The 26,927-nt window shown below is 43.7% G+C and overlaps 1 protein-coding gene across 4 annotated transcripts in view; it reads right to left on the bottom strand.

Annotated features, from left to right (window-relative positions):
• DPP4 (dipeptidyl peptidase 4) overlaps positions 1-26,927 on the bottom strand; it is a 992,858-nt gene that overhangs the window by 360,671 nt on the left and 605,260 nt on the right. For all 4 annotated transcript variants that reach the window (XM_069616324.1, XM_069616327.1, XM_069616325.1 and 1 more), the window contains one exon: positions 6,463-6,583. In XM_069616324.1, the coding sequence (XP_069472425.1) occupies positions 6,463-6,583 (121 nt within the window). The remainder of the gene's footprint in view (positions 1-6,462; positions 6,584-26,927) is intronic.

Below are 26,927 nucleotides of genomic sequence, written 5' to 3'. Positions count from 1 at the left end.
ATTCAAATAATTGTACTAAACAGACATTACTGACATATTCAGTGATTTATCAACAGTTAGGGTCACTTCAATGCACCTTGTCATTGGGCAACCAGATCTCAAGATTTGACATCCCTCCAGAATCAGATCATTTTCCGGGACACACAGATCATGTTATAAGATGAGCTGATTCAGATCTAAAGCATGTTTAATTGCGGAATGGTAATTAGCAACCAGGGGGTGGGGGCTGTCATCCTCCCAGCCAATCAGGAGGCTTGGAATGGGATCTTTACATCATGGTAAAGTCCCCACTCTGAGCCTCTCCGGAAGCGGGAGGCTGCCATCTTCCCTGCCAGGATTCAGGTAAATGTGCCCCCTGCATCCCTTTATCATCTACCACCACCCCCATTTCCCCAACCCTCACCAACAGCCACCCCTACCCACTTACCTTGAGCTCCCTTGTCACAGAAATGGCCACCATAGAAAGGGAGAACAGACTATGTGTAGTTCCCTTCTGCTTAATCCATGGTGGCCATCTTGGTTTGTAGTATTTTTTTAATTGGGAAGCCGCAACCGAGCCATTTCTCAACTTAAAAAATATAGCTATTATCATCCTGAAATGCATGCCGGGATGCTAATAGCAATAAACCCCTCCCGGCAGGGGAGTGGGGGCCTTTACCAGGCTGGTAAGGCAGAGTCCAACCTTAAAACCCTAACTTTGCTCCGGCTACTTACTGGCTTGGCCATTAGCTGGCCCAGTAAAGTCCCCTTGCTTTTCAAAAAGAAAATAATTTTGTGAGCTGTAAAAACAAACATTGCCAATATCAAATGGAACTCGTCGTTTTCCTAGCCTATCAAACTCAACATGTTCACTTTGTAATGTACTATAATGTTAATTGGTTTCCTAAAGAATAACTTCTGATAGTGTGTGGCCTCTTGGTCCTCGGATATGACAGAGAAGAGGTTGGTAGAGAGAATGTTAGTTGTAGGTGAGGGATAAGTAGGTTTGGATCCTAAGGTGTTGATGGGGGCAGCCAGAAATACATGATTCCTGTGCGCTGATATGTCTTTTGGCAGTTATTGCTGGTGACACCAGGGGTATCTGTAGTTCCGGGGAGGAGAATCCAGGTGTCAGTAATCTGCTCAATTCACCACTAACACTGGGATGCCAGGAAAGCTGCTGGTCTGGAAGATGTGCATGTGTGTTGCAGCTGTGGAGATGCTGCAGAGTCATGCAGATTGATATCTGCACTTTGCATGGGCATTTTTATGCAGAGTGTATGAATACACGCATCCAATGACATAAGAGAAAATAAAAGTTGTGTAGGTTTGTGGTTGGGTGGGAGATCTTGACTGAGCCAATTATCTAATTATCAGACCAGGTATTCCTGGGTTCCCTTGCTCGTATTCTCTTGAGGATAGCGACAACTAAGTGTGTGATCCAGTTTAAGCTGCCCCAGTCTAGATGAGTGCCTGTGGAGATCTCTTGATTTCTTACATCTGTGGTGGAGGGCGTAACTGACCCAGCAAGGGTTCAGCAATCATAGGAGGCATAACTGAGGGATTACAATAGAAAAGAAAACTTCAAATTATGTGTCTAATGTAGAGGAAACACCAATGAAGCCTGCACCAAATTGCAATGTTTTTCGTGCTATGGTTGTTCTGGGACTGTGCTCAGGTAGTTTTATGAATGTCCCACATCTCTTATTGAGGACCCGTGGATGAGACCTACCTGACTGAGTCTGGCCTCGGGAGTCATTGTGTCAGCGATGATGTGCGATGTGCTGTGAGTAAAGTATGGGAGTCTTGAGTCTGCAGTGGGGTGTGTGAGTAGCAAGTTGTTTTTGAGTTCCTGCTTAGATAACTATGTAGTCCTTTTGAGCATTGTCTGCATAAGTGCCGTAGGTGAGGCCTCATTTGATGATGATTTCCAAGTGCAGGGTCATGTGGATGTTAAGGAGTATTGGTGATAGGCTGGATCCATTGCATACCCTAGAGGAAATATTGCAGTAGAATTAAGGCAGACAAGCAGGGCTTGTAGGTGGTCTGTGTTCAATCTAGAAAGCACAGTTCCCTCCAATTTCAAATCTATTTAGAGGGGGTGTTGTAGTTGACGGTGCCAAAGGCTGTCGGGATAGCCAGAAGAATGCAAACACTAGGTTTGTCAGTATTAGCGTTCATCTCAGACGGGTGAGAGTTGATTCTCCCCCTATTCTCTCTATAATCTGTAGGAATACTGTACTAACCCTTTTTACTTGTTCAAGGATAGTAGCATTGGGGTACTGTCACTTTTTGTTTTGGAATGGTAGCATTCCCACCTCACTCTTCGAACTCCTCCCATTGATTTCTTATTTCATGTACTCCCAAAGTTACCTTAATAGAAGCAATGTGGAAAAAGAAACAGAATAATTCGGGGGTTAGGGGAAGGGGGCAGCAGGTGAAACAAAAGAGACATGTGGTTGCTTGAGGTTTTAAAATGAGATTGCCTTAGGCCAGGTAAAGAGAGGATAATCAGGGATAGGTTGCCATCATAAGATAGATGGATACAATAGCTGTGTGGTATTCAAATGCTTGTTGAAATGCAGTAGTGTGATTATGAGGAGATAAAACACTGGAAATTGAATGCGCACAAAAAGATCATATGTGAATTGAGGAACATCTTTAGCCTCTGGGCCCCGCATTCAGAAAAGGGGATTACAATTCAGAAATTCTAGATTACACTCACTGAAAAGGAGCATTATTGTACTTTAGAAATCTATCTCATTTTGAGTAGCCCTTGAGTTTAGCATTCATAGCTGGTGTCTAGTGCATGTCATTTGTAATATAACAAATACATAGATTACGCTCCTTCAAAAGGGAATAATTAAAACAAAAGCTAATTGTGACAAATGCCCTTTTTCTAGGACCTACATGTATGCTGTCCACGCAAATCATATATTCAAGGATTAGCTTCTGGCAGGGACTGCATATTATTATTTTAACTCAGAGAGATATACTTTTCATCCTGCGTACAGAGGAATGGGATACACATGATGTTCAGGCATACATTATGCCATTATCAGGCAAAAAACAAAAACCACCACTGAGGTCTTACAGTGTATTTATTAGCGCAACAGAATGTGGTACAAGATAAAGGAAGTGAAAGAATCAAACTGCAATTGATGGGGAAACTGAAGCTCATGTGTTGATTGGACTGGTTCCCAAGATGCATCGCAGAAAGAGGTAGAAGAGGCGCGCATTGGATCCATTAGAAACATGAAGTATTTAGTATCACCTAAGCGAGGAGAAGGAAAACATTACTGTGTGGCCGGCACCTCCTTTGCATGGCCAACAATGAAACTGAAAAATCAAATAGTTTGCACAATAATGTTGAAATGAGCCTGAAGAGTTTCCTCCAAGGAACATTTAACTTGATATAAAATGAGGTGACTCATTTAGGGTATCTTTAGAAGGCTGCACATAATGTATTTATTCAATAACTCAAGAGGCGACCCTCCTAAACAGCCATAGGTGGCAACTGTTGCTCTCAATAATTGGGAGATGAGAGATCTGACTCAAGAATTTGCAGTATAATTAAGGCAGACACCTTTGGGAATCTCCACGCAAACCTTTCACAAAGTAGAGATTAAACTCAAAAAAAGTACCATCGAATCTGCCTCTGAATGCCTATAAAACACATGAACCTATGATGATAAGTTTGGAATGTGCTTGTGGCACACCAATCAGTGTTAGCTGTAAGGAAATGTCACTTCATTCCGCCTTCACTGTTAGGAAAGATTTTCATTTTGCAGCTTTCCCTCCATATTTTTTTATGGGACACCCTCTCTTTTTGCTTGTTTTCAACCCTGTCCTGACTTTTTGGAGGCAAGTACCATCTGCTTTACTTCCCTTGTCTGTTTTTCTCATTCTTACGGGGTAACTGACACATTGATTGTGGACAGGAGGCTACTCTTTAAGGCTTCTGGGTGCTTTAGGAACTTGGCACTAGGGCCACTCCTCTCTAACTGACCTTCCTCTGCCTTTTCCTTTCCACCTCCCTAGCCGTGGCTTTCCGATGGTGCAGGCTTACTCAGGGCCCGCCAAAACTAGTGGGGAAGCAAAGAAGGCCAGTGTCGTCATTTTCCTTCAGTCGCAGCGGCAGATGGATCAGCTCACCCAATGCAGCCTGGCAGCCATGCAGACTCGAGGCCAATATTGACAGTTTCCTCCAAGCAGAGCGGCAGAGTGACAGAAAACTCATGAAGTGACCGAAGAACTGAAAATCCAGAGGAGCAGAAAGGATTGGCCAGAGGGGCAGCGGAGCGCTTGAAGCTCGTCGCCAAACTGTACATGATCCGGAACATACGAGAGACCAGTTAAGTTTCCAAACAAGTAGCTTAATTATTAACAGAACATTAGGTCCTCCTTCCTCCACAGCTCCACCAACATTCCCTGTACATCACAGGGAGGCTGCCATACAGCCCTGTAAATGGAACCTGGTATCAACCGTTTTCTTGTCAACCTAATAATCGAACAAGTATACTTCAGCACGGATGTGCTGTACCAGTGCAAATGAAACGAAAACAAACATTTTTAAACATATGCAGGTAATAAGTCAAATACCTAACAGTACACTTCACAAAGAGAGGCTAGAAAAGCTGGTTTTAGGGGTCTCTAGAGTCCCTATTCCATGCACGCTGATTAACTAGAGATCTGGAAACAATGAGACGAACAAAGTAGAAGCACGAAATGCAGGCATATGTTGAGGTGATATTAACCAACCAAGGAGGTGTGCCGCCCCTGTAGGTAACGGCTGCCACCCAAGATAGGGCCCTGAGTGAAGTGAGTGTCCCTTAACACTGATGGGCTGGTGTTGGTGCTTTTACTGACAGGGCCAGCCCACCAGTTAATATAATCATTAGCAACAGGGTGGTGGTGGGGGGGGGGGGGGGGGGGGTGGTGTGTGTGTGTGTGTGTGTGTGTGTGTGTGTGTGTGTGTGTGTTAAATAAATTACCTTTCGCTGCATGTAAGCCTGCCATGCAGTGCCGTCCTTCCAAAAGTCCGTTTTCAATGCTGATGACTGATGTCATCAACATTGAAAATGGACTTCATATACTACAGCACTGCGTGGTGCGGGGCTTGGCAGCAAAAGTACGTTTCTTTCTATGAAAAAACACGCTCTTAGCAACCACGCAGCAAACTATGCAGTTACAAAGATGTAAGGGTGTTGAGGGATCAGGGAAGGGAAGGGGATGTGGTGCTGGCTACCCAGGCTGACCAGAACACAGGCTTGTAGCATACACTACAGTCCACATTCCGAGCATCATGGCTGGTGAGCACTCCCTGCCAGGCTGCTAATTGTGGTTAGAGCCTGCATTCCACACTTTTACATTCTTTTAAGAGAAAAACAACATGCTCTAATTCTCGCTGGCTCTATGTCTGCTCTCTTTAATGTAAGTAGGAAATAGTCTTCCCTTACACAGATACCGATTAGGGACAAGTGGCGATTTACAGAAGCAAGCACCAAGGGAACGTTACGCACAGTGTAGATTCCTGCCGTGCTCCCTATTGAGAAACCTGCGCCCTTGCCTAGCGCAACAGAGAATGCACTTGTCACCTGCAAATCTGTTAGGGCGTGCTTGGTACTCACGAAATCGCAGTGTGGGATCTGTGGGGCTTGTGAGGTGGGTCATAGTGAGGCAATGCGCCATCCTTCTGAGTGACCTCATGCTCCTCATACAAATACCGGCGTCAGGGGTTTCCTTTGAGTCTGTCAGGGAAGCTTCCCGACTAGCTGCATATTGCTGGAGGCTGTGCCTCATCTTCAGCTGGGGTTTGCAGCAGGTGACCGCATACGCACTCGGGTATGTGGGACCCCTGGGTTTCTGAGGCGCTCACAGATTGTTGGCTGACTCAGGGATGGACTCCACCCTGCGTGTGCCTTGAGAGAGGTGGTACATTGGCACATGGTTTGAATGGCAAATGAATGAGCACGACACACAGCAATGCCCTTCAGTGAACTGCATACAAACCTGTGACTAATTCTCGTTATTTATCTTTTCTGATAAGATGTATATTTAGGACTACCAAGAACATGTTTTCCACGGGAAATGTATGTATAGCAATTATCACCTCTAAATAACATAACACCCGATGAGATAACAATGCCTTGACGTTGTGAGTAGGTGCAGTGACATGCTGAGTGGTATAGCCAAAACGTGCATCAGTGCATGAGGAATTAGCACTAAGGTGAAAATTGCCCTAGTACCAAAAACATGTTCTTGAATGCATTTTTTCACCAGGGCAAAAGACTAGGAATAGGACAGAGACTACCTTAGCCAAAAATGAATGCAATGTATCTGTTTTTTGCATAAGGCAATGTTTGGCACAGCGCTAATGGCACTTGCACCGGTGCAAGGAATCTGCAAAATCGCCCCCAAATTTGATTGTGAAAGTTTTTTCAAGGATGCAACAAAAAAACAAAAAAAGCAAAGAAATGTTACCTTCATAGACCCAATCGGGCACTCCATTAAATATTTTATTTTCTTTTCCATTAAATGTAATTCGTACAAGTTGGTCACTTGGTTTTTCTTTTATATAAATATCATTCTCGAAAACATATGCCTGCAGAGGTAAGATATTTAAAGTAAAGGTTAGCATAACAAAGAATGACATTTTATTGCATGAAATGCAGTGCAAAGTTGACGTAATAAGAACAATGTGAATGTCTGCATCAGCTCCATTGCCATACAAACAACCAACAGCATGACACAAACACGTAAGCAGTCATATGGTTATCATACAATGGCCCTTTCATCAACATCTACATTGAAGGGAAGAGGCAACCTGTACATATGCCTGAGGAGTACATTATAAGGTTATTGCAAGTCAACAAGGAGTTCCCTAGAGTATAAGGCTGTACTACTCCAAGGTGATCTGCAATATCTGTATCAGTCACGGCTCCGTGCAGCCATATTGAATGCTACCCTTGAGGGGAAAGTAATGCGATGGATTATGGAGAGAGGTGAAAGGTTTTAAGGAGAGAAGGATATACACAAGCGGCGCTTTGGCCATATCGCCACAGTCATGGCGCACAGGCTTTGGTGGATCGCTTCACAAACAGGACATGGCCAGCATACGCCATGGACCTTTTGCTGAAGTCATTCAGATTTTGCAAGTGAGAACTTGCTAAAGGATCTGTGAGCCAGCATTTCCCTTTTCTATCCTTACTCTCTTGTCATATTAATTGACTTCTTGGAAGCTAATGGGCCACAGAAGTACAATAAATCACTGTTCCCCTTTTAAAGGTTCACATTTTCTGGCCATCTTACAGCTGTGAGGTCTTGTATTCCGTTTCTGAGCAGGTGCATGGCAGGAGAAGGATCTAAAGTGGCAAACACGTGCTTTTACATGTAGATGCGTAACCACTTACCTGCATCAGACATTCCTGCTACAGTGATGGGGCACTTCATTGATTGGAGATGCTAGGATGTGGACATCAACGTCCTTACCAGTCCACAGGGAAGGCTGTGGATGACCACCTCAACATCCTTAGCATTTGCCCAGTTACATTTATTGCCTTCTTTTTTTCATTTTTTAACAATTCATTTATACTTTTCACGGGAACAATTGGTTACTTCAATGAACTGTAATAGGATTCATATAATGTATTGCATCCAAACCAAACCCACGTCCGCCAGATCCATCCGGCATCCCAAGTACCATCTGGTATACCCTAATAATCTTTACATGACATAACTTCTAATACACCAAAATAACCGTAATGTAAAATAAAAGCAAATCGATGTTAGTAGTTTTAAGCAGCCCAATATTTCCATAAAGTACTATGTATGTGGAACAAACATGAAACCATATGTGGTGTGCACCCCCTTCTCAAAGATAGTTTGCGCCCCCTCCTTACAATATGACGTTTTTGTTTGCATAATAAGTGTACACTGCCTAAGCATTGTAGCAATACAATATTGCCATGGGCATAAGGCTGGAAGGGTCTGGGACTGAGTCAAGGATGTATGCCACACTCAGCCAACCTTCTCTTCACGTGATTGTCTCTGCCCCCTTTCTACTTGGTAAGGCTCAGCGTCCTCACTGACATAGTAGGCGGCCATAGGTCTTTCCACATCCTTTCTATGAGCTGCTTAGCTTACATCAGGCCTAACAACAGAAATGTGCTTTTATCTCAACACTGTTCCCTTTTTTTGGAGGTATGCCAAGGAGGCACATCTTTAGAGCAATCTGAAGTTTCTATCCTATATTCTTTCCCACATATCGGGAAAGCCTCTTCCCAAAATGTCACTATCACCACATGGACCCATCATGTGGGATAGAACTCGTGCTCCAAATTACATCTCAGTAGTTTGTGCTAACCTCTGGGGTTGGCGTCAAGTATGTCCTATGTAGGACCTTAAAATGAACATATCTAAAGCAAGCTTTACAAGACACCAGCTTTGTGTGAGCACACATGACTAACCACGTACAATCTTCTATTGGCTTCCCCAGATCTGCTTCCCATTCTGCTTTCAGCTTTAAGACTACATGCCTCCTATAGGGCAGAGATGCACCTACCCCAAGGCCAGGCCAGGCAGAGCGGTGTTTACTGGATGCACTTAGTGGCATTCCAGTAAATCCAGACATGGGGCCCGATCTACTGCCACAATTGCAGTGCACCTGAGGAAGGTCTTCTGGGCTTTTTCTCCCTATTCCCTGCATGTGTCCGCAGAGCTCATCAAATGCCTGTCTCCAAATAATTGTCCAGCAGTGATTGCTGCCCAAAAGCCTGTCAACTGCTTTTCATTTAAAATCCTGTTACCCCACAGTCGAATCCCCAGAATATACCTGCGCGTATACCACTCGATGTGTGCCCTCGCACACTAAAGATCCTTAATTAGCACAGCTGAATCGGGGAGAAACTTTGCCACTTTCCGAGTGGAAACTGGTGCACACAACAACAGTGTGGGCCGCAAAGCCTTCTGCACGATAGTGCTATGCCAATCTGATACTATCCTCTCGAAAGAGGGCCCCAGGAACTGCAGGTGTGCTTCCCTATAAAATCTCTAAAATCTGATAGTCTGATACCATAAGACAAGCAAGGTTCACCCCGCAATTCTCCTGTCCTCCATCCACCATATTAATTTCTTGAGTAGTGTGACCAGGGAATTAAAAGAAAAGACAGGTATCTTGGCTGGCATAGACTGAAAACGTGTACAAGTCTATGCAGTACAGTCATGTTTATGAGGGCTACTCAGTGCATAAGTGAGAGCAGAAATCACAACCAGAGGTCAATACTATTCTTGCTCATACACCTCTTCCTTGTTTCCTTGTTTGCATAACTGCTGTTCTTTCTCCTCAGATTAAGCAAATCCCCATTTTAACAAAAGTCGCAGACATTTTCAGGCACTTGCAATGTTCATTTTAGGCCTTGTCAGCTTTGGTTTGAAAATATTACACATTTTGCTTGCATGTGTGTTTTTCTCAAACTGCCGTGCCCAGGCCATAGTGTAAATGGTATTTTTAAAATGATGCCTTGCTCTGCTTCTATTTTTATGAATTTCCTTTCCACAAAGAGCCTCTGATCACCTTTGAAGAAACTCTTTTTCCACAGTCAAATCCAAGAGCTCACCAAAAATTCCATTCCAACAACACCTCCCGAAAAGCATTCTTCTCATCTTAAAATGTTCCAATGTCCCACAAAATGGAGGTTTCCCAGCCAATGCTTCTAGGCCATCCAGACTATTTTGACAGCCTCTACTCGACGCTGTTCACATCGCAGATTCACCTCCTACAACTCATCTAAAATAAGGCATCGAGACTGAGCTCTGGGCTAAAACCTAGGGAGCACGGTATTGAAGCATTCGTTTTTATTGTTATTTTGAGTTACAGTTTTGAATACAAACGTTTCGTTTCACACATTATTAAGCCTACACTTAATTCCCATTGCAAATATAAAACATACGCCTTTCAATTATAACAGGTCCTACTGTTTACATAATATTTCATATCGGTACAGCTAAAAAGAATATGAGTCGATCTATCTAATGCTCTCTAAAAAAGGTCGATGCATAATGTATTGCAGCTATAGATAACGATCTTTCACTCCGATTGAAAAACCGCTTCCAAAAACCTGGGGTTGTAAGGCTGGATTTGTTATGAACAACTCGATACAAATTGAACAGTTTATGTGTGTGTAATTTGGCACATTCAACAAAAAGATGTTCTAATATCTCAAGTGTGTTAGGCTCATGGGAACAGGTTGAATCCAATACCCATGAACGTAGATCACCTTCTTCTATTAGGAAATATGATCAGATGTTTGAGAATTTGGTCTAAACTCTTTTCTTCCAAAGAAGTATATGTAAACATTGTACTGTGCGATCAAATTGCTTTGGCCCAGTCAATGACCCCATTTTCTTTTTCTCTGTGGTAGGGAAATAAACTAGATTGTCCGCACCCATGTTCAGTCTTTGGAGTGATTTTTCAGAATAATGTACCCAGGTATTCAAAAGTGCACAGGAGCTGCCTATCATCGCATTTCTCAAAGCCACAAAAGTGAGTAGGATGGAGATGGGATATGCAATATTGTATCATAGAGAATTAGTGTTTTCCAATCTACAATTGATTTCAACAGGCAACGGCCCAATTCACACTATGGAGGGAGGCGGATACCCCAAAAGACAAATTAAGAAATCGCCACCACAGTTTTCCTTTCATCTTTTGGCAGTCCGTAGTCTCACTTTTAGTCTCGGCTCCATATAGTAAGCATGGTACAAGTTTACTTCTGTAACATATAATTATTGTTCTCACAGAGTACCAGCCATATTTATAATATTTGTTTTTCTTTTGACCGCAAAGTCTGCATTTGCCAGAAACATGTCTCTTTAAGCATTTACTTTATGCATCTTTAAGCATTTACTTTATGCATCTTTAAGCATTTACTTTATGCATCTTTAAGCATTTACTTTATGAATCCTTTGTTGTAAGAAGGCACCAAAATATTTCCGACTGTCAACAATCTCTAGCTGAGTATTCTCTATAAACCATTGAAATGTCAGTGTTTTTTTATTTTGAGGGATTAAATATCAGGAAATGTTGTAGGCGCTGCAGACTGATATGGGTCTGATCCAACAAGGGAGGGATTGTCAGCATAAGCGAGATGCTGTATGGGAGTAGAGTCCAAACAAGGGGGAAAAGCTTTTCACAAGGTAAGAGCCTTCCCTAGGACTGCAATATATAGGTTAAAAAGGGAGGGCGCCTAGCCACAACCTTAACACAAATCGCAGTAAGTATTCATCCGGTCCATAAAGGAGCCCATCCTATTCAGTCTTACCTGCACCTGGGTCTCATGATATAAATGCATGAGAATGTTAATAAGGGAGGACGGACAATCCCATCAAGCAATATTACCCACACTGTAGTCCTATTGACCATGACAAAAGCCATGGTTAAGTCAATAAACACTACATTGATTGGGAGTTGCTGCAAATGAGCTTGTTGTGGTAGTAGATATGGGATAAATCCATTTAATGAGGTGCCCAGTTTCTTTCACAAGCCTGATTGATTTAAATCCAAAACCCTGGCTTTCTAGGCCCATGTCTCTAGGTCCTTCAGTACAAAGGCTGCAAAAAATCTTGCTAGGCTCATCAAGAAGGGCATTAAAACAGTAAATAATCGGGTCCAGCCTGACACCCTTCTTATGTATAAGGTTCTTCTATGAGGAAGGAGTGGAATGTGTAAGCAAGTTAACCCTAAATGATTTAAGTTTAAGATGTGAGTCCAGAGGACTGGATCACCATTGAGTGTTACATTGGCCAGGCTACCTGGTCACAGAGCTCTGCAGGGTTTTCCTTTTTAATCAAAAGTAATTGTGGTGAACCAGGAGAAGGACTCACACTACATTGGGTCAAAGTTAAAGATGTTTATTTTAAATAAAATCCAAAATGCCTAACTATCCCTATCGCTATGAGGGAAGTTCCCTATGTAGCAAAACTAAAGCTAAGGGTTTATGTCAAGTCCAAAATAAAAAGTCAGAATCCTAACCAACTAACTGGCCCTACCACTTTAGAAAACACCTAACTAAAAGGGAAAGGGAGTCTCCCACAAGAGCCACATTATGGGCTTTAGCCTGGCCAGGTGTCTACTCTCAGTCATTTAGAACATAAGGGTATAGTCTCATAATCTTTATATTGAGTCCTTTTGGTAAAAGTATCATTATCTTCTGTATGGGTTTCTTTCTCTCCTTCATAAAGAAAACTGTCTCATTTTTAAACATTCCAATCCCTCCAGAATTATTCGAAAAGACATGTCCTCCCTTACCACCTTTGTGGCGCTGGGACTCCCCGAAGTCCTGTGGCTCTGTGGTAAATATTGCATTTCTCAATCATAAAATGTATATATGGGCATCTGCCCACTTGGCTAATACAGCTTCCATTGGCCCCATGCACTCTGTTATCTGTGCTGCAGAGCATTCACCTTCCTTTCACTCTTTTTAGTTTTAGACTTATGTCTGTCCTTCTTTAGTAGTCTGGTCAGCTATTCCAGCCTTTACATGCAGTGTGTGTATCTCTTTCACTCCCCTTTAGCAGTGACATGTGCCCATCAGCTTTTATTAAATTCTCATACTTTCGCTGGGTATTCCAGCCTTGATTTAAAGTGTTCATTCTCTTTCAAGCTCCTTTAGCCGGATGTGTGCCTGTTACATTCTCTCTCTTGTATCTGCGTTGGTTTCGCTAGTCCTGGAAACCGGTAGTCATAGGCCTTGCTTGCCTCCACAAGTCGGTAGCATCTGTTTCCCTGTTGATACCTCTCTCGGCATGAAAGATGCTTTTCAGGTGGCGCTCAGAGACTCGGGCTCCCCTCCTGTCTCTGATCCATTTCTGGGTGTTGGCCCACCACTGCTCTTCAGTGGTCCCACCACTAAAGCGCAATCAACCTGCTCTCTTTGCTTGATCGGAGCCTCATGCTTGATCATGGCACCCACCTTCCAGCCTCCAGCTAGCGGGTTTTACGTCCTTCACGCCATCCATGGCTGTGTGGCTCTATGTGGCTCCACCCCTCCAGGCTTTCATTGCTCCAGAGGCTCGCCTCTACATAGCATTTGCTCTTCTCCCTCTGTAGGAGTCACTCCTCCATACACATTTACTTTTTTCATCATTTTGGGGCAATACCCCTGTTTACCAAGTGCCAAAAGCTAGGATCATGTTTTGAACGTAATGCTTGTAACATACATTCAGCATCTTTCTGCAGCATCATACATTTATGCATTTCATCACATCTGTGTGAGATACTTTTAGCTTTCTATGCAAATGTATCCAGGACACATTTTTTAGGCAAAAAGCACACACTTAATCTCAACTCTTTTTTTTCCCCGTTGATCAGCCTCATCATGAGATTGATTTCTAGATGGTCAATTTGAAGAAGATATAAGTGCCCTACTTTTAGCAGACTGCCTGCTAATTGCCCAAATAATTTGATATATCGAAACTGAATCCATGTAGGCCCACAACCTATCCTTTCCATCTAGTTTAATCAATTGCCCAATTTGTAATTAAATTAGCATAAGACCTTCAGTCTCCAAACTAATCTAGTGGATTTCTTATTGGTTTGGAGGGCAGCAAGCATTTTGCATTTTTTTTGGCATAATTAAGATCTAAGTTATTTGCAAAGTTGCATGGTCACTTAGCTTGGAGTCCACAACATTCATCTATATACATTTATCAAAGATGGTTTTAGATGTAAATGTATAATACAGAGTGGAAGACAACAACCATCTCCGCCACACAGGGTGGGTGGGGATACCATTGTCAATGTTTTCATTCAAGAGACCCCATATATCCATTACTCTACTTATACAGCTCCCATGAATTACAGGATCCGTTTATACGGTGGGAGAAACCATCTCAGTTAATTAATTATATTTGCAGACAGAATTAAAACTTCAGCTCATAATACACTACCTAAACTGTGCCACTGTTTGAATATGGTCATTAAGGGAGTGATAAAGGGACATTGTTGAGTTCTGAGCTGATTCCAATCGAGATTTATCAAGAGGCATTCACATATCCTGGCAGTGACCTGATCCAACCAAGAGATTTGTACTACGAGAAAGTCATCAGATTCAATTGCTCACTTCTTGCATTAAACATTTAAATTAGTGCAAATTGCAATGATTATATGCCCATATGGCTGCTCGTTCAGCTCCTTCTGAGTGGCTGTAAAAAATAATTTAATCATCAAGTATGGGTTTGTCTAACAACCATATTTCTTGCAGTAGGAAAATCTCAAAATCTCTCGGTTCAATGTTGTTTTTACAAGTTTTAAATAGATCAGATTGTCCTCTTCTAGTCCAAGAGAGAAAAGTGATAAGTTGCTTGTTTGTAATCACCTAATAATAAATTATAGTTATTGGGTAAAGGTTGATGTAATGATGATGTAAGTCCTAACCATTAAACATCTTTAGCTGAACAAATTGACACATGAGGTCTCGTTAAAAGACTTTCCGGGGACAATAGGCATCACCAATATATTGAACGCTTACTCTATAATCATGAGATTGATATTTTACATTTGGCTGGGAATAAAAATGGTCCAGCTTCTTAACCTCTAGCTGTTTTTGTTCCATATTCGTATAGATATCATACCCTAGTTACAAAAAGGAAGTGTCCTCTAAAGGCATATATACTGTTAATCTCAATGTTTGGTGTATAACCACGATTTCCATCCTGTCGTCTGTGATAAATTCAATTTGTTCTATATCTCTTGAAGAAATAATTTTTAAATGAGGTATGTCTTGTAATGAAAACAGAACGTTCTGTCTGTTTAACACAATTGGTTTGCCAGTGTAAATATACATTCCAGATAGACAGAATTGTACCAACTTGCCCGCACTCTTGCAACAAGGGTTTTAATGTGTTGATTATTCAAATCGACATTTCGTCTCCATCTTGGTAAACCTAATCTTTTCTCCAGCAGCTACAAAAAAGGGCGGTCAAGTGTGGTAAAACCGCTAAGTTCACATGGCAAGCATTACGGCTTCCTCCACAACTTCCAGTGAATAGGTAATTAAGTCACTAAGATTCAACTCATCAATAACCAATTCAGGTTTTTCCAAGATGGGAGTTAACAAGGACCTAATGGACCCCTTTGTAGAATGTGGTATTGCATCAGTACTAGGTGCATCAGTGGTGACCTGCTAGGGTTTGCATTTTTTTTGCCATTTAGTCCTCGGTCGACTAACCCTTTCCATATGCACCACACTTTTGGGGGTTTCATTAAGACGTTTGGTTGGTTGGCTTCCAACCGGCTGTGTCTTAGCTTTCTTGAAAATGTTCCACATCTGGTATTTTTTTACCAGAGGCACGTTTTTCATGTTTTTGATTTTGTTTGTCAATTTCATCAATGAGGATTGTTTTTGTTTTCTGACTTGACAACCAAAGCAATTCTGTGTTAAAATCAAATTGTCTCATTTTGGTTTTCGTAAAGTAAATTTATTTAATCTGTCCTTTTCACAAGCTGAGACAATCACAAAGGCTCTTCATTCTCTCGTTGGTTAACTTAATGTTGTGTTCCTCCGAGCCACCCATGCTTTGATTGTGCTATGAGCACATATAAAACACCCCCAAAAGTTAATCTATGAATCACTAGAATTTAGAATGTATATATGTTCTTTTAAATAATTGCTGATGTTTTCATATATTTTTTTAAAAAACAGTTTAATGCGAAGTTAAGGGCAAACATAGTAGATTGACCCAAGGGGCAGATTGGTCCGCAGAGTCAATGAGGCAAGGGAGATTTATAGGAGTAAGAGAGAGGTGACATGAAAATGCTGATGTTTCAAATGTGTTATAATGTCCGAGATGAATACTGATGGAAACCTCTGTATGGGTTCTTTAGACTCCTGATGCACAAGGATGTGTGCAGGAGTGGATTCTGATTCTGAACTTACAATATCAGCACCAAGGGATTTCATGACTGTTTCTTGTGTGGGTATCAAAATCTACTCTGAGTCCGCTGACAAGGCAGATGTCTCCAGGAGATCTTTTCCTGTATAATTTCCTAGATTGTGAGTAACTGGATGAATTAAATATCACAGCTGCAGTGAGAATGGAATTGCCCCCGATGTTTTGATAAAAGCCAGGTGAAATGACCCAAGAAGAGAGGGAAGTTGTCAGCTATGCTGACAAGGTCTTTGACGGGAGACCTACTTCTTTTGTTGTAATAGATGATTGGATCTTGGCCAACACATTCATTTACTTTTAATTTACTTTTATAAATTTATACTGAGCAGGCCTTGGACCCGTGGGCTTTAGGGCGCCCCGTGACAAACATACACATACCAATTAAAAGCAGGAGGATAGTAGCCATATTCCAGCAAGTAGAAGACAATTAAGTGAACAGGAGTTTCTTTTTAAAAACCTCTGTAAACTCGATGCCCCTTAATTCCAGAAGCAGATCATTCCATGCCTTAGGGGCTGCGATGTGAAAGGCACCCTTCGAGGCCTTCATCGTTCTACGCCTAGGAATTGACAAAAACTCCTGATTGCTAGATCTAAGCGATCTTCCATGAGTTTGTTTCGCTAAAAGATCCTGAAGGTATGCAGGCATTTTGCCGTGCCTACATTTATGTGAAATTACCAATAACTGAAACAGGAGCCTTGACTCAACCGGCAGCTAGTGCAGGGCTCGTCTAGCCACTGATACATGATTTCTCCTTGCAAGAGCCATGACTACTCTCACTGCCTGGTTCTGGGTGACCTGCAACTTCTTACAGAGTGTCTTATTAATCCCCACCAGTAGGCTACAGAAATAGTCAATCTTAGCCCCTACAATTGCTCTTGCAATAGTTTCTGCATTGGCTTGGGTGATGAAAGGTCGCAGATGAGCCAGAAGTTTAATATAATAGACAGATGCAACACCAAACTCGCAACATGAGCCTACATGTTGAGGTGCTGATCAAAGATGACGCCTAATATTTTAACCTTCTTGAGTGGGATTAATTTTGAAGCCCCATTATGGAAACTCTCATATCGGCCCAAGTTTCTGTATCATATGGAGGGATCCAACAATCAATAGCTCAGTTTTGTTCTTGTTCAGGGATAGGCTGTTTTAAACCATCCAATTCTCTATTAAATCATATATCCTATTTAACTGAGCGTTGTCAATGTCATGAATCCCATAGGGATGACAAACTGCATGTCACCCAAATGGTTTGCAAATACCACCTCCTCTTGTGCTAGTAGGGCGAAAAAAGTTTCTGTAAAAATATTGTCCAGATATACAAGAACCATTTCGGTACACCAAATTTTTAATCTATGGGCTGCTATCTCCTTGTAATATATTCTGCTATCTGGGTTGCAGAGGAAAGATGATATCCACTGAGCTGCTACTGGTGTGAAATTTGCAACGTCCCTTAAACTGGCAACCAGGATGGAGTAGATGATTGCACTCAGCTTCATGCACTGTGAGGCACTCCACACCTGATGAGAGTTTTCAAGACTTCAGTCGCTTGGTATGTTCACAATTCACCAGTGGAGTAGGAACAACAGCGAGCATCCACAGAAGTGCAAATTACTCCGGATGACTGCACTCTGCTTCGCAGGGAAGCATTTTAATTGCCCAATGGGATCTCCTTTAAACAGCTATCCTTCAAAATGCGATGTATCATCCAAAAGACTTTCTGGAAGTAGGGGAACTTATACATCCTCCTTAAAATAAACCATTACTGTGATCTGCAATCTATCTTCTGGCTCTAAGGAAATAGTATCTAGATCCTTCAGGAGGAAATGGATTGGGGAAGATCTCTCACTCATGTTAGTGCTACCCGTTGGAATGACCTCACTATCTGCCTTTGATCTTAGGAAAATTTAGCTGGAGTGCGAGTCCCCTTGCCCCCTTCACCCTTATCCCACTGAAACGACCCTGCATTGCACGTCTGTTCATGGCTGTTCCATGGTTGACTGTGCTCTAATCAGTGGCTTCCCTGCATTACCAAAGTACCCACCACTTCTGTTCTTGCAGGCCTACACAGTCTCAGACCAAGCAATTGAGCCGCTTCCCTCACCAGCAGTTGCAGGCCACCTGTTGTTCCCCCCAAGCTGATGAAGATGTATACCAATGCCTTTGGATTGGACACTCCTCAATGCTGGTCTTTCCAAGTGTGGCTTCTGTTTCTTGCATTTCCACCTGCTTACCCTCCATTTCGGAAGGAATGCAATGTTGGAACTTCAAAGTGCCTTATTGTTTTGTAGTTCCTCTAAGTTTCTTTTCCTATGAGTAACCATGGACTATGAACGATTTTCTTCTTATCCTCTTCCCTCCGTTTACTTGGCGCACCACCAAGAAAGCCTGTTCAAACTGGGCACTTTATAAGGCAACAAAAAATAAACACACACATTAATCACAATTTTTCTAATTATTATCACATTTTCCGTTCTAACGGTTAGCCCTTTGGAGGGAACCTGGCTGTGGAAAAATTCAATGTGAACACATTTTGTTACACCATCAGTGTTGTGTGAAAGCATGGGGAAGTAAAACGTTTAGGAACTATTACAAATTTAATAGAGAAAATCGTCTTTTCGGATGTGTCCCAGTCCCCTACCTGAATTATACATGTTAGAACTAGAGTATGTTACAACTAGAGAATCAAGCATCAGCAAAGTCAATGGAGCAAGCTTTAGAAATGTAGAGGTTTCAGACAAATTTGTAAGACCCTCACAGGTGAAAAAAGACTAAACCTGTACATTTTCGAATGCTCGTTAGTGTATACGTCCCTTGAGGATAGCTCAGCAGCAACGTGCTCGCCTTGAAGACAAGATGACACGAAATATCACAGGTTTGATCCCCAGGTCCGTGCTTAGAAACCACCGGGTATTAAGAGTGTTATAAATACTGAACTAAGAGACATGGGGCGTCATTACAAGTATGGAGGTAGCGATGCCGCTTTTAGCGGCATGGCTACCCCATACTGGTTACCGGGTCCGGGTTCCCTGAATGGGGAAATACCAGGCCATTCCAACCTTGGAGGGCCTGGTATTTCTCCATTCAAGGAACCTGGACACGGTATATCCCCATTACTATTTGAGCCCCCATAGGGTTCAATGGGAATGGGGAGGATACTAACAACGGGCCCGTCATTAACATCCTGGTCTGATCGCGGGACCCGCGAGCAGACCTCGTAATGAGGCGGTAGGGAGTTAATGGCGCCGGCAGCTCTACTGGCGCTGTTAACCCCCTACCGCCCGGGTCGTAATGAGGCCCATATTCTTGTAACAGCTTTAAAAATGCAAAATAAAAATAAATAAAATATTTGTGGGTTGGGTGTTACATCTAATGGAAATGCTTGGCTCGCAGGCTGAAAATGCCAACCCCAACGTTCATTTCAAATGTTCCTGTACCTGGCCAGTGTTTGCTCCTTTCTCTCACTCCTTGACAGCCATCGTGGGTTGCCATCGTGCTGCATTGCTGCCTGCTCACCCAGGTGTCATGAACATTTATAATATTCTCTTGTTTGAGCTCTTTTGCTTTTTTGTCATGGCCATCTCGGTAGGGGGATCGTTTAATTTTTCAAAAGTGTCTCACCAGTGATTGTTTTTTTTTCAAAGAATTCTTTGAAGCTACCATTAGCATCCAGATGTCTTGCCGGGCCAGCAGCCCTTGTTAAAACCCCTCGCTTCACTTGGGCTAACACCTTACACCAGTGGGCCACTATGGATAGTGTGGCTCTGGACACAGGTGCTTATTGCCAAATTGTAAAAAATGACCAAAGCTTCAATTCTATGATGTCTGCCAGATTGCCTGGCTCCTTTTTGGCTCTGCACACTAATTGGTGTGTGTGATGTCCACGTGACTGTGGTCACGTGCACAAGTAAATAAAGGTGAGCGCATGGTGATGGGGACAACATAGCAGGAACTAACCATGCCCTGCGTACGGCACCACGTGCCATAAGTGCGGGAAAGAAAATCATTACGCATCAGTGTTCCTGAGCTCCAGGCTGCCCAGGGACACTACCTGCATTGAAAACATGCCACGACACAGAGACGACATGGGAGCCCGAGGATCCACCATGCGCTGAGAAAGAACACCGCACCATCATAGAAAACCAATGGAGAGACCCGGGTACAGTAGAAGTGGGTGCGCCCGCGCCATTGGTGGCGAAGGGTCTGACAGCGTGGGTAGCAGCGAAGGAAGCCAATCCTGCAGGGAGACATCCCCAAGCCACACCAAATGGACCCACAATCGGAGAAAGGAGAAGGCACACATGGAAGCCAGGAGACAACAACGACCACAGTGGTGCCAAGTCCCGCCGATGCAAAGTGCTAATAGGTGACATCCCAGTCACCATGATGATAGACACCGGGGCCACCGTGAACGTCATGCCAGTGTCCAGATTTGACAAACTTAAGCCCCAGCCGACGCTCTGACGGCGCTCAGTTCTGCTCTACGCCTATGGGTGCAAGAAGCCCCTCCCAATGACGGGATACTTCAAAAAAACGCTCTCACTTCGCAGCATCAGCTGCAAAACCCGGATCCATGTCGTGGACGCCGGCATTGAAACCCTACTCAGCTGCACCACAGCCGAGCGCCTTGAAGAAATACAGTTCAAGCTTGCAGTCCAGCCTGAGAACATCGAGCTCCTCCTCAAAAAGCACAAGAAACTCTTCACCGGCATCGGGTGTCTCAAAGGCCAACCAGTGAAGCTCCACATCGACCCAACCATTGAACCCAGAGCAGTGAGACACAGGAGGGTCCCCTTCCATATGAGGGCCACCATGGAAGCCGAACTCAAGAAACTGGAAGACCTGAAAATCATCAAAAAGACTTCGGGAGCCACCCCGTGGGTCTCCCCCATGGTAGTCACGGCAAAACCCAAACAACCCAATGCGGTGCACATCTGCATTGACATGCATCTTCCCAATGCAGCTATTGGCCGGGAGAGACACATCACACCAACGATTGACGAGCTGATCGTAGACCTCACTGGCACAACTGTCTTCAGCAAGCTCGATCTTCGATCTGGCTACCATCAGATCCGCTTAGCCAACGAGTCCCGCTACATTACCACCTTCTCATCACATTTAGGGCTCCGGCGGTGCCATTGCCTCAACTTTGGAATCTCCTCAGCAGCGTAGGTCTTCCAGAACGAGATTCACTGAGTGCTCCAGGATCTACCAGGTGTCACCAATGTGAGCGACGACATCTTGGTCTACGGAAGAACAGAAGCGGAACACAGAGCCCGGCTAGTGGTGACACTGCAATGGCTAGAAGAATCAGCACTCACACTGCATGAAGAAAAATGCGAGTTCGCAAAGAGGTCACTCAGTTTTTTCGGCTATGTGTTCAATGAACAGGGTGTCTCCCCCAGACCCCGGCAAAGTTAGCAACATCAAAAACGCAAAAGCACCATCAACAGCATCAGAAGTGAGAAGCTTTGTAGGTATGGCCACGTACTGCGGCCGCTTCATCCATGACCTTGCCACGACCGCTGCTCTGCTATGGGAGCTCACGAAAGCCAAAGCCACATGGCAGTCGGACATCAGTGAAGAACAGGCGTTCCAGAAGATAAAAGACTCCCTCTCCACTGATGCTACCATGGCATTTTTTTAAATTAATCGCTCCACGGAACTACTTGTGGACGCCAGCCCAGTTGGGCTAGGGGCGGTGCTGACGCAGAGAGACAAGAATGGAACAGTCTACACCATTGCGTTCACAAGCAGAGCGCTCACGCCAGCAGAAACAAATTATGCTCACATCGAGAAGGAGGCACTAGCCATCATCTGGGGGTGCAATCATTTTCACGTGTATGTCCTAGGGCACCCAGTAAACGTGCTTACCGACCACAAACCACTCATCCCCATTTTCGGAGGCTCAGCACCACAGCCGCCTGCAAGAATCGAGCGGTGGCTACTGCAAGTGCAACAGTTCGACCTGAATGTGCAGTACCGTGCGGGGGCTGACAACCCTGCGGACTACTTGGCGTGCCACCCACAACCAGCCATGGCGGCAGAACAGGAAGCAGTGAAAATTGGAGAAGAGCATGTCTGCCAAATCGTTGAGCATGCCAGACCAAAAGCCATGACGCTAGAGGAAATTCAGTCTGAAACAGAAAGTGACCGTGCCTGCAGCTTGCGAAGACAGCTGTTCTGACAAGGGAATGGAAGACATTCCTGTCGGCAGTCACCAGGACAACACAGTCAGCGCAATAACTGTTACACGTGCTGTTCGGGATACGCCACGAGTTGTCTGTGTCAGTGGATGGGCTTATCCTAAAGGGACACAGGATTGTGCTACCGCTGTACCTGCACGAAAGAGCAATCCAATTGGCGCACAAGGGGCATCAGGGACTCTTCAAAACACTGGCATACCTCAAGTCACGCATCTGGCTGCCCCACATGCAATGTAGAGTATTGGCCCTTGTAGAAACCTGCAGCGCCTACCGGTCCTCATGTCGCCCCAGATCACCAGAACCCATGGAATGCCTACCACAAACTAGCCACAGGTGGGACTCCATCAGCATCAACTTTTGTTTTTGGTCGCCAATGAGACCTACCTGCTAGTGGCGATTGATGAGTACACGAAGTACCCGAAGTGGAACCTGTCCACTCCACAGAAGCAGCAGCGGTCACCACCGCTCTAGAGAAAATGTTCGCGGCGCATGCCATTCCGTCAGCAATCCAAAGCGACAACAGCCCGCCATTCACAAGCAAGGAGTTCCAATGCTTCATAGCAGATCTGGGGATACGCCACCATCACATCACTCCGTACTGGCCACAAGCAAACGGGGACACTGAACGGTTTATGGCGTCCATCAACAAAACCATTCGAATTGCAAAGGACAAGGGCCACAGGTGGCTCCCCGAGCTCTACAGATTCATACGCACATACCGGCTCACGCCACAGTCCTCAATGCACGTCAGCCCTGCGGACATGATGTTCCGGGTTCCCATCCAAGGGGGGTTTGCCCCTACACCACTCCTGGAAGCCGACCCCAACCAACTGGGAAGACAGACACAAGGAGGCGGCTACACAATGCTAGGAGGACTTAGCCAGGAGAGCGGTGGCCAGTGACCTACAGGTTGGTGACACGGTACTGGTAAGGACCCGCAACCGGAAGGGAAAGATGTCACTGCAGTCTGAATCAGAACCATGGACAGTATCCCGGCGAGAACATGGCCTCGTGTCAGCCACGCGAGGGCGTGAGTCAGTGTCGAGAAACGCCTCGCATTTCCAAAAAGTCCCGCCGACATTGTGGGAAGAAGGAAAAAGAGAAAACAGTTCCAGAGGAGACCAGCCAACACAGACAGATAACCCTTGTGAAGGCCGGGGGGAAGAGACAAACCAAGAGCCTCCAGCCCACCAGGAAGAAGAAGAAATAAGCAGGGACACACCCCACACCCCCCAACGAGAAAGGAGCGAGTGGTATGCACTCCGAAAGCAGCCAATGCCATCAACGAGGCTGAAAGGCTACGTCATCAACGGCATCTAAATTCGGTCAGGGTGAAAGACTGGGAACCAGCCCTGACAAAGGACATGGAAGGCTGCGTCAATAGCAGCCTGGTGTGAACAGTCGTGAATGTCCCACGAGCGGGAGGTGGCGGTCCAAAGAGACACCAAAGGGGACTCAAGTGTTAAAGGACCATGTTTCTTGTGTTTGAATACCTGGTTGAATACAAGTGATCTTCATGTTTGAACAACTATCTAAATGCTTCTCGTGTTTGAATACCTGTTTGAATACAAGTGATTTTCATGTTTGAGCAGCTATCTAAAAGTTGATGAGGGATGTGATGTCCACGTGACCGCGGTCACGTGGACATGTAAATAAAGGTGAGTGCGGAGCCTGGCGAAAGGCAGTTACCTCTCGGACACACCCGCACACTGTGTCCGTGTCGTTGTCTGCGATGCACGCGCCATGCGGCTGGGCCTGGCCCCCAACACACCACAGTGTGTTTCCTCTCTCTAGCCAGTACCGATCATGCAAGCTTGAGAAATCAGCCACGCAAACCCAGAAAGCCTTTTTGACTGGATTATACACTGCTACTTTTGTTTAGTAAATCGTGTTATATTTTTGCACAGGAGGAATTTTAAAGGGCAGATTTAGAGACTGGGGTTCAGCGGTGCTCTAAAACGTAATAAAAATAATGACAATAACTTTTTAAACAGTAATCTATCCTGTATGCAAAAATGTCCATCTACAATGCAGTGATTCATTAATTATAATGTATCATTATGTTACATGGCACTTCTTAATGTTTTAACAGTAAAGGAAAATGCAGTGTTGCCCAATAATATGATGCAGCTATTCATTGTCTATAATGCAGTATTCTATGCTGCAGCTCAATACTCAGAGCAACAATCTCGCCCAATAATACAATGCAGCGTTTCATTTACTGTAATGTATCATTACATGTTGTAGCTCAACATTTCACAAATATTGTAAATGCACACTAAAGAGAAACAGTAGAGCAGAGGCGGTCTGCATGCACACCATGGCCTAGCTTGGGCCAGGTGCAGAATGATCTTTAACAGAACCTTGGTAGGCAGATGCTGAGTACGAAAAGTTCATGTCTAACCTTGGCCGACCCGAGAGGAGACTGCGGGTGAAGAAGCAGCATGTTTCAGCAGATTGGCACTGACCCAATCAGATATGTGCAGAATTCTTCTCTTATGATTGGCTGAACACAAGTTAGATTGAGAAAGGTTACTGCCCTTTCTGTCCATGAGGATTTGCCAGGTGAGAGAAGCCACAACAGAGTGCCCTTTCATGAGGAGTCCCGTCACTGGGTAGAGTGGCCCTTACTAAAGTAGTTTACCTCCATCTCTGAAGTATTTTCTTCTCTGGTTAGGGTATACGTATCATAAGAACCGAGTTTAACATCTGCTAGCTTGACATGGATACCCAGCCTCTTTAGAATATAAGGGCCACAGATGACACGCCACATCATTCCGAGGCCCCAGCCCTTCAAGAATAAAAGGCAAATCTTGAATTGCCTTCATTTTGTTTGCATCTTGGTGAGCACGATGTATGCCTATTTAGTACCAGAGGTTCAGAGAGGGTTTAGGAACCTCCGCAAGATATTCCCCACGCGAAATGTACTGGCATGTTTGTTGTGTAGCTGTCCTGAGTCATGACACCTTGAGGATTATGCTAATTAAGGAAAAAAACACTAAAATAAAATGAGTAATTAAGGGAAATGGAGTCTGAGGAAAAAATGAATGAAACGGCAAGTTCACTCAGAAAATGTATTGTCCCAATCGATCAGGCGTGTATTTGTAAGCATACTGTGATCGATCCTAAAAAAATGGCCTATGCATCTTACCTTATTTTCCTCACATTTACAACGGGTTGAGCACCCGCATCTTGTGCTAATCTTATCCGCTGATACATCGCCCTAAGTTCAAGGGCCCTCACGGCAAGATATAGATCGCCAGCCCCTCAAACTGATATCCCCTGACGCTTAGGCCCCTTTTCACAATGACATTGCACGTCGCATGTCAGCGTCCTTTGTACCAATCTATTGATGTGTCTCCATGGAAATGCCAAGATGCCTCGTTCCTTGAAAAGTGTAAATAAACCCTTTACCATCACACAACATTAGTTTCTTTTTCCTTTGCGTCTGTGTATTTCGTTTTGAGCCTCTGTGTCTTGTTTTTGCTCTATTCAGCTATCTTCATAGTTTGACGCCCTGCAAACAGATGATTACACTATCTGAACTGATTGAACTCAGTAGTTGCTTTTTATTTAAACATTTCTTATATTATGTGCAAATGTTTTTGCCAAACCATATTTAAATTGTACGTTTGCAATGGTTATTTTTTTTACATGTGTGAATGCAAAATGTCATAGTTTGTGGCTATTGTTCATGTCTTTGGACTATGGGTTTTTGTAACATAGCAGTGCGTTCTCTTTTCCTTCTTTAACAGTAGCTCTTGTATATCAACAAAATCATTACATTTTTTTCCAACTTTTGATTTTGTACTTATTCAATAATCAGGAACTATGGGAACAATACAGCCATACCATTATGAGCCCGAATATTCAGAGGAGCAATTAATTGAAAGAGAAAGAAACAATGGGGAATTGGATGAGAGTCGTGATGATCAATCACTGGAGCCTGAACCCAGTTGCATGGAAGAGGTGTCCACTTGTGTACCTGCAATGGTTGCGAGGTTATGCCAACCGAGGTGGAGAACTCATGACTCCAGTGCAGCCTGCCTCACAAGATCTGTGTTGCAGATGATGATGGTCCTTGTGCACAAACTTCGAGCAAAAGTTAACACTCGTAATCCAAGTAATGAGTGTGTTTACTCTGATGTATGTTTGACAACTGAGATGGCTAACATTTGTTTTTGTTCTCCTACATCATTGTAACTTCCATTGATCACTGACAAATGTTTTTTTTTTTCTGTAATGTGAATACATTTATCGTACTAATGTAAAACCGGAGTATTCATCAGTAGATGTAACGTCTGAACAATTACGTTTCTTTCACTTTGAACTTTAAAACAATATTTCCTTAGGTCCCGAACTATTCTTGCTTCAATGGGCATTCACATTTGTAATGTTTCAATACTTCAAATGGTGTTTCAAAATAAATAAGTACAGTTATCTGGTTCATTCTTCGAAACTATTTATGTTTCTCTTTCACAGGAGGTAGAGGCTTGTAGCCTATTGTGCGTTTAAATATTGGGTTCATGGAAGGTTTGGATTCCACATTCAATGAGTAATAACTGCCTGTATCGTTCGAGCTATTCACACGAAATTCCCTAGTGACAGCGGACAGTAGAAGGGATTTTTATACACAGTACCACAACCGCATCAATACAATTCATAGTTTGTTGTTCCAACTACATTACCAAAGTAAATTTAAAAAAGAGAAAATATGAATAGCTTTTTGAATTTTTCAGTAAGTCAACAACACGTCCAACCATCTAGGAGGTTGCGCTCGCCTCATGCCCATCCAT

The sequence above is a fragment of the Ambystoma mexicanum genome, chromosome 9 (assembly GCF_040938575.1).
Source record: "Ambystoma mexicanum isolate Mex_15411 chromosome 9, UKY_AmexF1_1, whole genome shotgun sequence".
NCBI lineage: Eukaryota > Metazoa > Chordata > Amphibia > Caudata > Ambystomatidae > Ambystoma > Ambystoma mexicanum.
The sequence above is the reverse complement of the archived record's forward strand: the minus strand, read 5'-3'. Positions and strand labels throughout refer to the sequence as shown.